This window comes from Rousettus aegyptiacus, unplaced genomic scaffold, assembly GCF_014176215.1.
Source record: "Rousettus aegyptiacus isolate mRouAeg1 unplaced genomic scaffold, mRouAeg1.p scaffold_m13_p_1, whole genome shotgun sequence".
Taxonomy (NCBI): domain Eukaryota; kingdom Metazoa; phylum Chordata; class Mammalia; order Chiroptera; family Pteropodidae; genus Rousettus; species Rousettus aegyptiacus.
The window spans coordinates 14,853,945-14,870,213 of record NW_023416284.1 but is presented as its reverse complement, the minus strand read 5'-3'; the positions used below and the strand labels follow the sequence as shown (position 1 = coordinate 14,870,213).

The following is a 16,269-nucleotide window of genomic DNA, read 5'->3' as shown; positions in this document are numbered from 1 at the left end:
GCCTGTTCTTTCTTTGTAAACAAGAATGCCCAACTAGAGAATGTTTAAATTCCTTCCACTTCTGATATTTTAGGATCCTAAGGAAGCAAATAATAAAGAATATAGTATGTGTGTATACACACACACATTTTTAAAATTACTTGTAGATTTTCCCCAAAGATCATAAATAAGATATTTGCTTAGGAGTTTTCTCTTTTCTCTCTCCTGTTTCTCTATGTTTTAACTGTTCATCTGTCTCTTTGTCTCTTTTTTTTTTTGGTCTGATTTCTCATTTGTCAGTTTAATGATGATATGTTGTCCATTTCTAGGATATTTGCAGTTCAGGCTCCAATAAAAATAATAGTGATCACCATTTACTGATCCCTAGTATGTGTGAAAACATTTTTAGATCATACCGCTAATCCTCAGAACAATGCTAAAACGAAGAGTTTGTTATCTTAATAGAAGAAGAAACCAGAGAGTCAGGGAAGTTAAATGACCCACCCAAGGTCGTACAACACAGGGCTTGGCACATAAAAGGCCCTACATATTTGCTCAATCAACGTTGAGAGAATTAGACCTCAAACCCGGGTCTAGTCACTCCAAAGCCTCATGCTCTTTCCACACACTGTACCACACCTCCCTCGTGACCCACAAAGCTGCACGAAAGTTAGAGAGTGTGTTTCTGAAAAGGACTTAGCAAAACAGACCAAGCGCGAGATAGGGGAAGATGTCAAGTAATGTGCGTAAGGCCCCATTCTACAGGATCTAATTCTGAAGATGCAAATCCAGAAACAAAATGGGCTGGCTTTTAAAGTTATGGTCTTAAACGGCTATTGCTTTTCAGAAAATTTTCTACTGAAGGAACCAAGATGGCAGCTGGCAACAGCTGTAGGCAGTGTCAAATATAGAAATAGCTCAGAAATTTGATTTGTATTTTTCAAATGTGCTTGCGTTCGTTTGACAATGTGAACGCTCTCACCTAAGTATTTGAAGGCATTTTGTAAGTAAGTATGGAATTTTGTGGAAAGTGCATAGAATTCATAAGTCAGGTTTTCTCCGTTACTAGCTGTGTGCCTTTAGTCACTCGACTCTTCTGGGTTTCAGTTTTTTCATCTGAAACATAAAATTTGGGCTATATAACTTTGTTAGTTTCTTCCAGCTATAAAAACGGGAAAAAAATTCTTATTCTCTCTGTGCTCATTGTTCTCTCTCTCTCTCTTTTTTTTTTTGAGGAAAGTGGGCATTGAGAAGTTAAGGACCTTGTTTAGCATCACCCAATAATTTAGTGAGGTAATACAAATTAAAAACATCTTAAAACTCCAGTGTATCACCACCCTTCTTAAAACATTACTCATACACACCCTGTGCCTGATCTCATAACTTGGTTGTGGCCTCACATTAATTCTGTGACCCACTTAGCGCATCTTCAATACAGAGCCCTGGTGCTCTTTGAAATGTGCACTTACCTTATCGGTCTAACTTTGTAGGGAAACATCAGGGCCTCTTGCCCAGCTCGCATTCCCCGTGAAAATCTGACCGCTGGGCACGAGGAATCCCTCACAGAGCTCGGTGTCCGGGCTGGTGATTCTGGCTGCTAGAAAGAAACAAAGTCTGCTTTCCTGAACATTTCGCAGTTATTTACAAGTGTGCTGGTGACTCGCGTGCGTGAAGAGACATGTCTAAGCTGGGACAGAGCACAGCCCCGTAGCCTGATGGACATTTTCTTCCCCTCCTCTCTGTTTCTGTCCCTATTTCACCCCGAATTGTGGTCGCTGTCGCCCACGCGGCATAGCGCTAAGGGCACCCACTTAATCTATTTGCACCTCTGTTTCCTCGTCTTAGAAATCAGGGTGTTATAATAGATAGGCCCTTTCCACAGGTTACTGTTTCATGATTCTAAACCTGACTGGTTTAGAATCAAAGGATCAAGGCTCAAATGAAATAATGATGGCATATGGGCACCACAGCCTCTGATGGGCACAATTTAAAAATACATGTTAATTTCCCATATAGCCTGTCAGTAAATATGCCCTCTCAAATGGTAAGAACGCCAGGGCTTCATTTCTGGTGAAATTGTACGAAGTTAATACTGTTTATTTATTAACTTGATAAGACACTAGACCAGAGGTATATTACGTGTCAGGAGTATTAAAATGGAAAGCTACTCAGGTTGCAGAGATCGCCACATTTGTTCAAGGGGATAACTACCCCAAGTGTGCATTCGGCTGCGTGTTTGAACCACAGGAAGGTCTGCCCCACCTCCCTGCTCTGGAAGCCTGACTTCCTCATGTCATTCACCAGCACCCATCCTAAGGGGTCTGCAGGACACACCTCTGGAAGTAGCAGACACTTGGCTGGTACTGACAGCCTGCCAGGCACCCCACAAAGACTTTTGCATTTATTAATTCATTTAATCCCCATAATAACCCTGTGAGCTAAGTCCCATCATTATCCCATGTTTCAGATAATGACCCTGAGACACAAAGAGAGTTAAGTAACTTGTGCAGCCAGGGTCAGGCAGAGTGAGGACCAACCCAGGCAGCAGCTCCTGGTTCCCACACACCGTGTCCTGGCGTCTCCCCTGGGAGGAAGCAAGCACACCCTCCTCTGAACTCTCGAAGCCGGTCTTATGCCCCTGACCACCTCCTGCTTGGCGTGCTGCAAGTGGGTGTGCACGTCTCATCTCCACCTGCCCGGGAACTCCTTGGGCACCAATTACTGCTATGCCAGGAACTCCTTGGGCATCAATTACTGCTATCCTTTCTCAACCTCGAAGTCCCTCACAAGTGGATCGAATGAGTGACCCCAACTCGAGTCTATGCGTTTCTCATTGAGTCACAGGAACGCATCCCACCCATGTGGCAGCTAGGACTTGTGCGCTGCTGACAGGTTGAGCCCGTATCCTCATGCCTTAGCACAGGCCCTGGCCCAGAGTAGGTGTCGGAATTGAGTTTTTGGCCACATGCCTCTTGGGATTGCAAGGGGCTGCTAAGAAGCCGACGCCAGATTTAAGAAAGTGACGGGCTCTGAAAAAGAGGACTATGGCACTCTCAGAGACAAGGCTGATACAACAAAGACTTTGAAAAATCAGTTTGCCTTCTCCTATCTGACTTTGTTTCCAGCCTGGCCAGGCCTGTGATAGGCAGAGAACCAGTCCTGTTTTCGCCTGCCGAGGTGGCCAGTGTCCCAGCTGCCCTTCCTTTCCCCACATTTACTGTGCACCTGGGCCACTAAGAAACACTTGCCTCAAGAGAACTCATCTTAGTTTTCCTGGGTGCTCTCTTTAAGGCCATTTCATTTCTGACATCTTCCCCAATTCCGAACAAAAAAAAAATGGTGTTTTCTTGCTTGAAGTATGGTTTCTGCCTCTCCCTTTTCTACTGTGATCAGAGGCGTGGAAGCTTTGATGCCACATGTAGTGTATGGACTTGGGGATTCGGGATAGGGAAGGGGGAAGGGGAGAAAGCAGGAAGAAGGAAGGGTGTCTTTTAAGGGGCAAATCTCAGAGTCGTTGACAGTTTGAACCATACGGTTTTCAGTGGATGGACGCATTGTCTAAGACCTTAAGACTAGAGGGATTTGAAAAAGAAATTTTTTTCCTCAGGAGCCCCAAATTCCTGTGTGGTTTTGCCAACAGATTAAGCACAGGACAGGGCTCTGTTTCCACCAGGCACATACCTCGAGCCTGTAGCAAACTCCTAGTTGTCATTTGTCTTGTGCACTCCTGAGAAATGGCAGCTAGCCACCCCCAAAATAGACCAAAGCAAGGTGGAACATCTTTGAAGAATCAAATGGCAGCTCTAGTGTGGTTTTTAGCTAATGATCCAACAGAGACCACATTTTCCAAGCCAGGAAATACTTCAACAAACCATTGATTTGTCAAACCTGAAAATATTAGTTGGACAGAATCTATAAAATCAGGACTAGAAAATCCAGGCTGTGTGCAGATGTAATTGGCTCCAGACTGTGGGGTATTAAGCTCTCCCATAATCTATGGATATTTTTGGGGTGAAGAGGTAAATGCCCTGCTCCCTCTCTCCTCCTCCTCCTCCTCCTCATTACCTCTCTAAACCTATCCCAAGATGAAGTGAATGTCGATCTGTGTCCCATCCTTGGCACATACAGAGGGACTTTAATACTTCAAAAGAGCTCTCAAAGCACATTTCACATGTCACTCAGATGTGTGTTAGGTGGGGGTGGCAGCACATCAGCCAGTCATCCCTTGCTCGGTCCCACCCCTCCCTCACGCCTCTGCTGTAACCCCTCTATGAGCATTGACTCCTTCCACCCTCACACTGTGAGGCAGGCACGGGAGACAATGGGCACAGCATCAGGCCCTGTGCTTCGGCGGGGCACTCAACAGGCAGTCGGCAGAGTTCTCTTTCCCTCTCTGTCCCCATACCAACTGTTGTTTGTTTGGTTGGTTGTTTTTTGCCATCTAGGATGGCCTCAGCCAGGAAATCAAGGGATGGCTAAGTTCATATACCAGTTGCAACTTGGATTCCGGGCTGTGCTCTGAGAGGCCTCAGTCATCCACATCACACAACATTAGTCACAGGAACTATTATCCCTGAGAAGAAAGGTCTAAACATTTCCCTCCAAGTAGCTCAGAAACCTACTTGGAGGTCACACGGTGCAGGCAGCAAGCAGTGAGCTGGTAAACCAGCTCTCTCCTCCGCCAAGCAAAGCTCTGGTCTATAGCACTGGCCAGTTTCAGTGATGTAATACTCCCACTGCTGAATTGTTAACAGTCGCCCTCACTAGCTGCCACTGGCCAGCTCCAGCATACGGCATTCGTTAAGAACAAATGGCAGCACCCTCTCCCTCCAAGCTAAGAGGGACAGTCCTTTTCTCATTTGGTCTGGAAACAGACCAGTTTGCAACGTGGCAGAACTAAAACATGATTAAGGTCCAGTAGGGTCGCCAGATTTAGCAAATAAAAACACAGGGTTCCTACTTCATTTAGAATTTCAGATAAGTAAAACGAAAAAAAATCTATTTTAGTGTATGTCCCAAATAGTGCACGGGACATACTTATACTAAAATAACTTTTTGTCGTTTACTAGAAATTAATATTGAACTGGGTAGGGTGGGACGGAGCAGCCTTGCAGGTACTATATTTACCTGGCCACGCTAGCTCCTCGGACACCTGTGGGTGCCCAGAAAATTCTTGTGAACTGATGGCGGTATTGAGAGTGTGCCAACAGACTGGGAGTTAGAGATGTGCGTCCTGGGAGTTAGAGATGTGTGTCTTCATTCTTTAAAAGTAGAAGAACCACAGTTACATTTTCTGCTTTAGCTTTCCCTCAGTTTAGGGACTTTGGAAGCTGAAAGTCACCTGAAGACATTTTGTCCAACACCTTTGATTTACAAATGAGGACATTTAGGTAGAGAGAGGCGACTGGCCCAAGGCCACCTACCTAGTAGCAGCGTTGAGAACAAGAATACCTGATTCGTAACCCAGTGGGATTTTTTTTTCCTTCTTTTATCGGACACATTCTCACTTGAGAGTTAGTTTGGTTTAGTGCTGAAGAGTAGACTCTGCACTCAGACTGCCTAGGTTCAGATTCCCAATCTGACAGTTATTAGCTCTGTGACCTTGGGCTTTTATCTCTTTTGGCCCTGTCCTCTCAGCTTTAAAATGGGGATTAAATGAGTTAGTGCATGCAGAGTACTCAGAACAGTGCCTGGCACACGGTGACCACCAAATAAATAAACGACGACCCTGTAAACAGCCCCCTAGAACAGTGTTTTTCTTGTTTCCCTGCAGCCCCTCAAATCTGCCCCCACACACCAGGGTTCTTCTGAACTCCTGACCGGGGGCGCCCATAGGCCTGGTGTGCTGCGTGCGTCTTTCTTGGCCCGCCTCAGTCTCTTTGGCAGTCAGCTCCCACTCTGTTCACCAGGGTTCACCACCTACGAAGCAGGAATCAGCTCCCCTGCCCCCACCTGCAAGGCTCAAAGTATTCACTGCATTTAAAATTCGGCACAGAAAAACCCATTGATAACATTGATGACCCCACCCTTTGTATTAAACCATAATAATCACACACAGCTTGAGCCATACTGAAAAGTCCTTGAAGGCCCCGATGACGTCTTAAGCTTTCTTTCCGCACTGAGGAAGGCAGTAGAAATGGCGGAGACAGGAAGAGCCTGGGTGGCAGAATAGGTAGCGAGAGCTAGTCGGGTTGCCTGGGTTTAAATCTGGGCTTCATCATTTAATAACAGAGACCCATTGTCTCTGCGACTCACTTTCCTTAAAGTGGACCCGACAGCACCCTCACGGCAAAGGGCTTGTGTGCACTACGAACTTAGCACCGAGGAAAGGCACCGCCGCTCACAGCATTGAAGGCAAGTTCATCTCCATGTGCCTCAGCGTCTCCATCTGTTAAATGGGAGCAGTAATCCCTTCCTCACTGGGAGATTAAACGAGACAGGCTTTGAAAAGATCTTGGCACCCAGTAAACTCTGAAGGCAGTGGAGCATCTTTATCATTTCATGCTACTTGCTCGGCCAACTATTTACTTCCCCTTGGTAACCAGCATGAGAAATGAGATGAGAGTCCAATTATCTGCAACAGCAGAAACGAGCTTAGAAATCAAGCTTTTGTTTATTCCTCTCTAACACACCTGCATCATTTAGCACTTGAGCCCCATGAACCTGCCTCTTTTTGTCTGAGAGTTAGAAATGGTCTTGTTTAGGATGAAGGTTGTTTTTGTTTCATTTTGCTTTATAAACAGAAACACTCCCTGATTTCTCTTCTGAAAGGCTGAGGAGGAAGCTGAGTCAGGTTGGGGCGCGGCTGACGTGAAATCGGTCACACTTCCCTCCCCGTGGGCTCGGCGAACCCAATCGGTGTACACCGACTTGCACATCAGCCACACTCAGTATCCCATTTTATGCTCATTTCTGTAATGGCATGCAAAAGACAATAGTGTTCTTCTGGAATGCAGTACGGCACAGTGGAAAGAGCAAGGGGGTTGGGGTGGGGGTCCCAGACCCAGGTTGGAATCCCAGCCCCAGCCCTTGGAAACTGAGACAGTGGCTTGGAAGGTTAGGAGATGGCGGGACCAGGCTGTCATTCATGAAGCGGTGGTGATGCCTGTCCTGGAGGATTATGGCGGGGCTTAGTGCTAATGGATGTAAAGCTTGTGGACAAGCACAATGGAATCAAATATATCCCGATGATACCACCCGCTCTTCCTTTTCAGGATGATAACCCCGGTCCTGGCTTCTACAACGTCATTCACCAGTCTCCAGTGTTCAACAGTGTCTCGTTGTCCAAGAAAGGGACATGCACTTTTCCCTCTATGGTGAGAACCCCTTCCCTTGAGTATGGGCATTAACTGATCGGTAATTTCCTTTATTCATTGTATATATTGGATATGTTGTATATATCTGGTCACTTCTCTCCAAAGGCTTACGGTTTTAATTAGGAGAGTAACTGCCTCCTCAAATTTCATTCAGGTAAATTGGAGCCCGTGTCTTTAATTTTTTCCCCCAATGCTACGCATTGCCAGAGTGACAAGGGAAGCTAGACCAATATTTAGGACCCGATCCTCCAAAACCAATTTTGTCATCATGGAGTAGACAGAACAAATGTCTTTCTGAGGTTTTTGGGCATACCAGGAAAAAAAAAATCACTATTATGCCTCTCACCCTGATGTGATGTTTTATACTGCTTAGTCTAATTGAGTTATTCGAATCGTTGAGAAATATGATGGGACCAAAAAGAAAGCAGCCAGAGGGCCTGAAATTTAGTGATCTGCCTCCTGTTCTCCTTTCTCTTCTTTGTAAGATTTGAGTCTTTATCTTTGTTCAGGTCTCTGACGGTCAAGCAGCTGCATGAAGTGTCAGAGCCCTGGACCAGGCTTGGGCAAGGATAGCCTTCATTTGAATATTTATACATCAGTAGGGAAAAATAGATACAGCAAGGGAATAGAGTCAGGCTAGGGTGAGACTCGCTGAGGTAAGGAAGTGAACAAGTTGGCATTGACAAAACGCGGACGCCACCGGTCCCTTCAAAAGTGACAATAATCTCTTGCAAAAATGTAACATGATGCCTGACACTAGAATCGACTTTTATTTTTTTAAACCGCGTAAAGAGACCACGTAAGGCACGTCGAATACGGGCACTTATCGGAATTTGAGTTTGGTGGAGCCGAATACTCAGAAAGCAAACTGACTCTGGAGCCAGCTCTCCAATAGCAAAAATAAACATGGAGGCTGCACAGGCCCCCCCCCCCCCTCGTGAGTTCACAGAACGACCACGCCTCTACCTCTTTTTCTGTCCCAACCCCCGCGAGTACACAGACTCAACGGCAATCAGAGAACGAAGTGCCTGTCTCACGATGTCCCTGGCACAGGGGATGAGACTGAAGACCTAGTCCTGACTCAGCCGCAGGTTCCCGATGTGATCTCAAGCACGTCACCCTGCTGTGTGCTGGTCGCCTCTGACAGTGCAGACTCCCTGGAGGCGCGGGCATGTTAACGTTGCAATGAGTGGAAAACTCTTTGAAATTGCAGTGCATCATAAACATGTTCATTGTGATGATCGCTACCAGTGAGTCACAAAACAATATTTCCTGCAACACCTAAGTTTTCTCTCCGAGAACAACTTTGCCCTAGAGTGGCACTGCCCAGTCCTACTTGGTGCCAAAGAAGGGGGCGAAATCAGAGCACGTGCACAATGCTAGGCCCCACTTGCAGTAACTTAGCCAATGATGAGGCTGGGCCGTCTGGAGAAAGGTCCCAAGGGAAGATCTGAGTTTTAACAGAATCTAATTGGACCTCTCAGGTCTTTAAAAACTTCAGGCCAAACCCAAAAGAAGGCAGATATTGAGTCGTTCAGGCTTCCTCTCCCCTCTTTGATGGGTCTCAGAATTTATGTTTCTGTTTATAAACACTTCAGTTTCTGTACCCTTGGGCAGAAAGGAGCCTTACCTGGTTGAGGAAGATGTGTCAGGAGGTTCCCACCTCTTACCAGTTCCTTTCTGAACTGGTTGCAAATTTCATACCTCTACCTCGCTGTCACTGACTTTCACATTTAGCACCTTTTCCATTTCCGGATCTGAAGACTCTGAGAGAATTAAAAGTAGCCCTCAGAGAAATGCCTTACCGACACTGGTGTGACCAGAAAGAGGGTGACCGTGGGTGAGGCTAACCAAAAAACTCTTCAGGTCTATAAATTTGAGGAACTTCCTGATGACTATTGAAACAGCTACACCCAACCCTTTGAGACCTGTCATCTCTCTAAGTCCAAATTATATAAAGAGCTTCATTAATGTATTCTAAAGCTTTGTTCCAGAATTATTCACAGGAGTGACTAGTTAAATGAGGCAGGTGGGAGGAGACTTTGGTGGCCTTTCTGTGTTTTCATGGTGGCAGAGGTGGTTCTGGAAAAGTTAGTATGTGCTAGAGGGAGGTTCATAAATGCCAGCATGTGGTCAGATTGGAGACCACAGGCCCGGCAGTTAAAAGAAAGCCAAGGGGTGGGAAGGGTTGGTGAGTGAGTATAACTTCAATTATACCTTGAGACAAATCCTACTGCAATACTTTATGAAACTTTGCCTCTAATTGGAATTTTCTAGAACAATTCTTCCCAAAATGTATGAATAGGTTTTCTAGGCCAAAAAAAGATTCTATCATCGAGTAAGTTTAAGAAAGGCCAGTTAAACAAAGTTAAAGAGGTTTTTTTTTTTTTTTTTATTGCGGACCTTCTCAGAGCATTTACTATACCAATGTATATTATGCATCTTCGAAATAGGAACACGGCATGAGACTTCTCAAAATTATTTGACTCTGGGAATTCTCTCCCTGCTGCCACTACCACCGATATAATCCTATCTTATAGAACCGATATGCCAGGGGACATACACTGGGAAATAGTGCTTTAGAAAAAAAAAACGTGCTTGCTCACTCTGTTGGATGACTCAGGATAGGCATGCTACAAATGGCACCACTGAGGAAAGTTTAACCTCACCTCCCTTCTTACATGGAAGTTAAAAAGAAAGTGCAAAGGTGCGCCTACACCATTGGGCAAAGGAGATAAGGTTAGCGATTCTGCCTGAACTAAAACCTCCCATCGTCATTTATCGTCTGCTCATCTCGTAAATGAAAGCGTGTATTGCTATTACTTCTCTCTACCCATTGCCCCTCAGAATTGGATGTCTGATCCAGATCACTAGTGGAGGTAGACTGCCTGGGTGAGAATGTTGTTTCCACCACTTGACTAGTCGAAGAAGTTCAGTTTCCTCATCTATAAGGTGAGGATAATCATAATATCCACTACTTAGGGTTGTCACAAGGATTAAATGCTACAACCCATGACCAGTACTCAGCTAACTATTGTCCAAAATGCATAGGCAAAGTGAGTACAAGGCTGGGGTAACTTTACTTCTGGGAACATTGATGAATCCTTGCAATTTGGAGAAAGCAGAGTTGGGACTCAAACCCAGTTAGGAGTCTGAACACCTGAGATTCTGGTCAAGAACGCTCCTACTTCCGGTGGCACATCCACCCACAAACTACAGCGGCCTATAAACCAGGTGTCGAGAACCACTGCCATAGGTATAGAGTGAGAAGGTGGATAGGGTGCTAATGCCTTCCCACAGCCTCACCCACTTTTTGTGCTTGTATAGTTATTGACCCTTATCAAGGTGAGAAAGATTTTAACAATAAAATAATGAGAAATATTTGGTTTTATCAGACTCTAATACTTGCCATGCTATTCTAGGGTAAAGCGATGTTATCATCTAGTTTCTATGGCTTTTGTCCCTTTTCATTCGGCAAACATTGATTCTGGGTTTTTTTGTTGTTGTTTGTTTTTCTTTAACTGAAAATAGTTTATTGTGCCTTCCTGGAAGGACTAGGATTGGTTCTGTTGAAACAGCAAAAATATTATAGTTTTATGAAATGAGTAATTAGGTGGTAGCTAGGAGGCAAGCCCTTTGGAGTTTTGTCCCTCAAAGACGTTAGAAGCAAACTTGTGATTTAGGCCATTCAGATCATTTAACCTTAGAAACACGACGTGAGGTTTCATTCCTAGTAGAAGAAGTCCAGAGCTTCCCATCATATAAATTACCCAACAGCTGATGATGAGTCAAGTGTAAGTGGCCTGCAACAGGATTGGGTGGACATGCATTTATGGCAAAGCTATTTTTGCCAAGTTTCTAAACATGAGATGAGTAATTTGAGTTGGTTTGCGGAGGTTAAAACAGGTCCGAACTTGTGTTTTCCAAGTGTGAATCCTCAAAGCCTGAGGTCAGTTTATCATCGTTACCCGCTAGAGCTTCACCTTTTATGAAATGCTTCAGGCCTGGTGCTGGGCGCCATCTTTTTTGACATCTGTCCTTCAGAGCCATGGATTATGTGACAATGCTGATTCCTTTGGCTTTCTCCTCACAGTGTGCCCGAATGGACACCATCATTTCTAAATATCCTGCAGCTAATGCATACACTCTCCCATCACGTTTTGTTTCAAAGAAAGACTTCAGTAATTCCTGTTCCAGCATGTTCCAGTTGCCAAGCTTTGCGAAAGTTCTCAAATTTGAAACTCCTGCGCCAAACCATTATAATGTAAGAACATTGCATATGCTTGCTAAATATATATTGAATGAATGGTTTACTAAAATGTAAGAAAAGAATGGGGGAGCTTTAGGAGCTAGCATCTTAATGCAATTCGTAAACCACTTAGCATTTGTTGAGTACCCAATGGGTACTTGAGGCTGTGCAAGACTCTTACAGAAGATTTTCAGAACCCAGAGGAAAACATGGGCAACATAGAAGCCACTGTGGAGCAGTGGGAAGACCACCGCCCTGGAAAATACTTACCGTGGTCACTCCCGTCATGGGACTTTTCTGGGACAGTTTTCTCATCTGTAACAATGAATATATATTATTTACCACTTTATCTGCAGACACTATTCATTTACTTTTTAGGTTCTTATAGAAAATAAATTTCTGTCTTTTCGCATCAGGAAATCTGTTTAACACAAATACTCTGCCAATTATTACTTTGTAGCCACTGAGGCAGAACGATGTAATGAATGGTTAAGAGATGGAGCTAGGTTCAAATCTCCACTTTGCCCCTTTCTCCCTGTGTGGCTTTGGGCAAGTCCCTCAACCTTTCAGGACTCGGTTTATTCATCTGTAAAAAGGGGGGTACATATCTACGTCATAACGTGAGTGTAAATATTAAATGAGGTGATCTACGCTGAGCGCTTAGCACACCTAGCACACAAGGACTCCACAGTCCATGGAGATATGCCTTTGGGGAGATCGCCTCACCTCTTGAGCCTCGGTTGTAAAATGGAATTAATTATACTTGCCTTACGGGGTTATTATAAGCAGCAAATGAGACAATGAATATCAAAGCACTCTGAAACGCATAAGACATGAGTTGTAGGTAAGGTATTAATAGTGTTAGGCCATATTTCAAAATACTTTATAGTCTCAGACACTTCATTCAAATTTTATTTTTCTTTTAATATTCACAAATAAAATATTTATTTTTCTGACTCTAAACATCCTGCCCACCTTTTATGATTGATCCAATCAATTATGACGTGCTCACAGCAGTATAAGTGCCTTCCTGCCGGGCAGCACTGTCCAGTAGAAATGTAATGGGAGCCGCAAATGTCATTTAAATTTTCCCAGTAGCCACATTTGGGAGTGAAAAGGAACAGGTGAAATTAATTTTAATAGTAGATTCTATTTAACCCAGTGTATTCAAAATATTATTTCGACATCTAATCAATATAAAAATTATTGATTAGATGTTTTACATTCTTTCCATTACACTAAGTCTTGAAAACCCAGTGTATCTTTTATACTTTCAGCACATCTTAATTTGGACCAGCCATGTTTCCATGGCTAATTTATCAGACGGCACAGCTCTTATCTTCGCCTGGATTAATCAAAGCCGGACAATAATAGTGATGATGATAAAGCACTTTTCATGGCCCATGTGCTGTTTGTTCTAAGACTTATGTATTCATCTTATAGAACTGTCCCAAGAATCCATGAAGTGGATTATCTTATTTTCAAGTTATAGAGGAGGAAACTGATGCTCGGCGAGGTGAAGGGACTTGCCCAAAGTTACCCAGCTCAAAGGGACCGTTTACACGTCAGTGAGCACAGGCCGATGGCTGAGGTCTAAAGCTGGAGAGTGATGGGGGTCACCACGTCCCAGCCCTGCTGGGCTTCCCTCTGTGGTTTCTGTGGCTACTCTGTGCCATACCACTGATACAGCTTAGAGTTCAGTGGGGAACTCAGGACAAGAACTAGTAAACAAACAAACAAAATAATTACAAAAAGTAGCCAGCGTTGGGAGAGAAAAAAAACAGTTAAAGCCTGAGAGAGAGAATATGTGGGGGTAGGCGGTAATATGTAAGTAATATGTATTTTATTTTATACTGGGTGGTCAGAAAAGGCTCTGAGGCTGAGACCCAAAGATTAAAGGGAGCCAGAGTTTGGTGACTAGCATATGCAAAGGTCCTGGGACAGCCAACAGCTCAGCCCATGGGGAACTATAAGGCAGCAGCTAGAATAGATTTAGCTACAAGGAGAGGGGATGAGGGGGAGCCAGAGAGGGATTCAGGGGTCAGTTTTTCAGGGCCCAAAAGACCCCAGGAAGGAGTTTGAATTTTGTTGTCTGGGAAACCCTTGAAGGAGATGGGAGGTATGGGGTGATGTCATCTGATGTACTTTTTGAAGAAGCTCCCTCCAGTAGGTGTATGGAGAATGGACTGCAATGTGGACTAAGGGTGGATTTCAGAAAACCAGTTAAGAAGATTCTATGTTCACAGGAGGGAGGTTGAGGCCCGGTCCCAGAAAGTGGTGATGAAGGCTCTTGGCCATTGTGCCTTTTCCATTCTTCAGAGGGGTAGTTAGTGTTTCATGTGTCTGTTTCCCTAACCCACTATGTGTGTTCCTTCACCCAGCTTCACAGGGCGAAAGCCCGGCACAGGTCTGGTACCCAGTTAGCATGCAATAAACGTCTACGACATCAAAGGAATAACTCTCCCGGGGTCAGTATACACCCGTTGAGCTAGAAAAAACCATTTCCCAGGTCAGAGCTTTGTCCTTTTGCCAATAGATCGATTTTAGGAATGTTTTTTGTTCATTATTATTTTAACGTGGCTCTGAAAATAATACACACTCATCATAAAACGTATTCAAGCATTACAGAAACCCAGGGATTAGAAAGCAGAAGTCCCTTATAACTAACTCTGTTCCCCAAAGCCAAACACCATCGAAACCCAGCCACAGTTACTTGCATATTCTCTTCCTCCCTCGGTCCCTCCTGCGGTGTTAGGATCATGTTTTTTACTTAACTGTATCTTGGAATTGTTTTTTCCATGCAATACAATAAATCAGCTTCATCCTTTCTTAACCTGCCGGAGGAGTCGACTATTTTCCTAGACTAATGGTGAAATTTTCCAGCGACATACACTCAGTGTATTCAAAAATGTCCCCCTTTTGAGTTGCTTTTCTGTCTGGGTGAGGAATAAAGCGGCAGTAGTGTTTTGTCTACAGGAGGTCCTCCCCACCACCCCCACCGGGACCTGCAGAACAATGGCTGAGTCAACTGGCGAGGAGCAGAAATGCGATAATCCTGTTAGGCACACCAGAGCCTCGAGGTCTGCCCAGGCCTTTCTTTGCCTTTGCTCACCGTGATCCCCCACCTCTCAATCCTTTTCCTTGGTACCGTGTTATTACTTCCTCTCCAGCAACCTGGCTCCTCTCCCTGGGTCCAGTAATTAGCCTGTTCCATCTGATCTTTTTGTTTGCCCGCTCTGCATGCAGTCTAGCCATTAGGACCCTGGGAAAAGCTAAATTCCTCCGCCTTTGTCAACACGAAATCGAAATACCATCTGCATTTCTCGAGACACATTTTTCTGACAAAGGAGTATCACAGAAAATCAAACCATCCTGGCCCCAGCAAATAGTTTCCCTCGTTCGGTAAATATTCCCAGTCATCACAGGTACAATTTTTATTGCATCTTTTATCTAATGAACACAGAGGACTGACTGCAAATTGGCATTTAAAATATTTATGATTCACGTGTAACATAAGAATGATCTCAGGGTTCTTTTTGCCTTCTCTGTTATTTTTAGAGTCCTGAACACACTGGACACTCTCAAATGTATATTGCGTGGGTCGACCAGAATTCTTAATTTCGGTCAGTCCAGAAGAATCAAGACAAGAGAGTGCTTACAAATCTGGTCGTACTCTTAAATTATACAATTTCCTTATATGCCCCAAATCCTGCGTTTATAAAAAGGACTTTTTGAACAGTGAGAAATCAGGTGGAGATACGGAGAACTAAGTATTCCGAAAAGAATAAAAACCATAGGATAAAATAATGAAAATAATTTGCACGTGTGCTTTTGATAGATAATTTCTATACATGATTCTTATTGATGACTTCTATTGACCTCTTGTCTCCTACCCCATCCTCACCAACACCGCAGGGATTATCTGATCCGTTTTACAGATGAGAAAACTCAAATTCAGAGAAATTACAGAACTTGTGCACGATCACACGGCCTGTGTGCAGCACAGTGAGCCTAGAAGCCGGGTCTGTAGTCTGTCTCTTCCGGGCACTGTCCTCTGTGCCTACTTAGGTCACCGGACACTTCCTGGAGACCCCGAACTTGTAGACCACCCCAGCTGGGGTGATGGTGAAGACACAGTCAGTGTGGCCTCTTCTGCTCACGTCAGTTCATATTCTGAGAAGGACAGGTTTAAATTTGATTTTTTTTTTTTTTACCCAAATGTGGCACTCGTCCAGGCACAATGACGAAGACAAAGAAAAGGAAGGCAAACACTGGTTGATTTTCTCCCCACAGGCCTCCGTCTCTTACTGCAAGCAGAAAAACAACGTCAGTGCCCGAGCTGGGTTTATGTCCAAAACCCAGAGAGGATTGTTCACTATTGCTGAGAGAGGACCTGCCCCAGGTGAGCAGCTGCCTTGCACTGTCCTTGATCTAAGCATTCATGTATGATCTCGTCCAAGGGCAGCCATTCCTTCATGGGAGGTCTTAGAAGGGAGTTAGGCTTTGGGGAGGTGGGGGTGGAAGCAAGCGGTAAACGAAGAAGAGAGGATGAGGGAGAAGACTGGCTCCCCGCCTTCAGGAGAACGGCTGGCTCTGGAAATGTCCCCAAAGTGGCCTTATTGGCCTCCCCTTTCATGCACACTTGCTCTGGGGATCCAGGCGGGGAAGTGGATTCTCACATCGGAAGTGTGCACATTCACACACCCCAGGCGCCATCACAGGCCA

General features: G+C 44.6%; 1 protein-coding gene across 2 annotated transcripts in view; it reads left to right on the top strand.

The window, feature by feature from the left end:
* The window catches only part of STPG1 (sperm tail PG-rich repeat containing 1), a 38,432-nt gene that overhangs the window by 7,654 nt on the left and 14,509 nt on the right, over positions 1-16,269 (top strand). The window contains exons 4-6 of one of the 2 annotated variants that reach the window (XM_036230187.1): positions 7,194-7,295; positions 11,389-11,559; positions 15,838-15,946. In XM_036230187.1, the coding sequence (XP_036086080.1) occupies positions 7,194-7,295; positions 11,389-11,559; positions 15,838-15,946 (382 nt within the window). The remainder of the gene's footprint in view (positions 1-7,193; positions 7,296-11,388; positions 11,560-15,837; positions 15,947-16,269) is intronic. The other variant, XM_036230188.1, reaches the window with a different exon arrangement.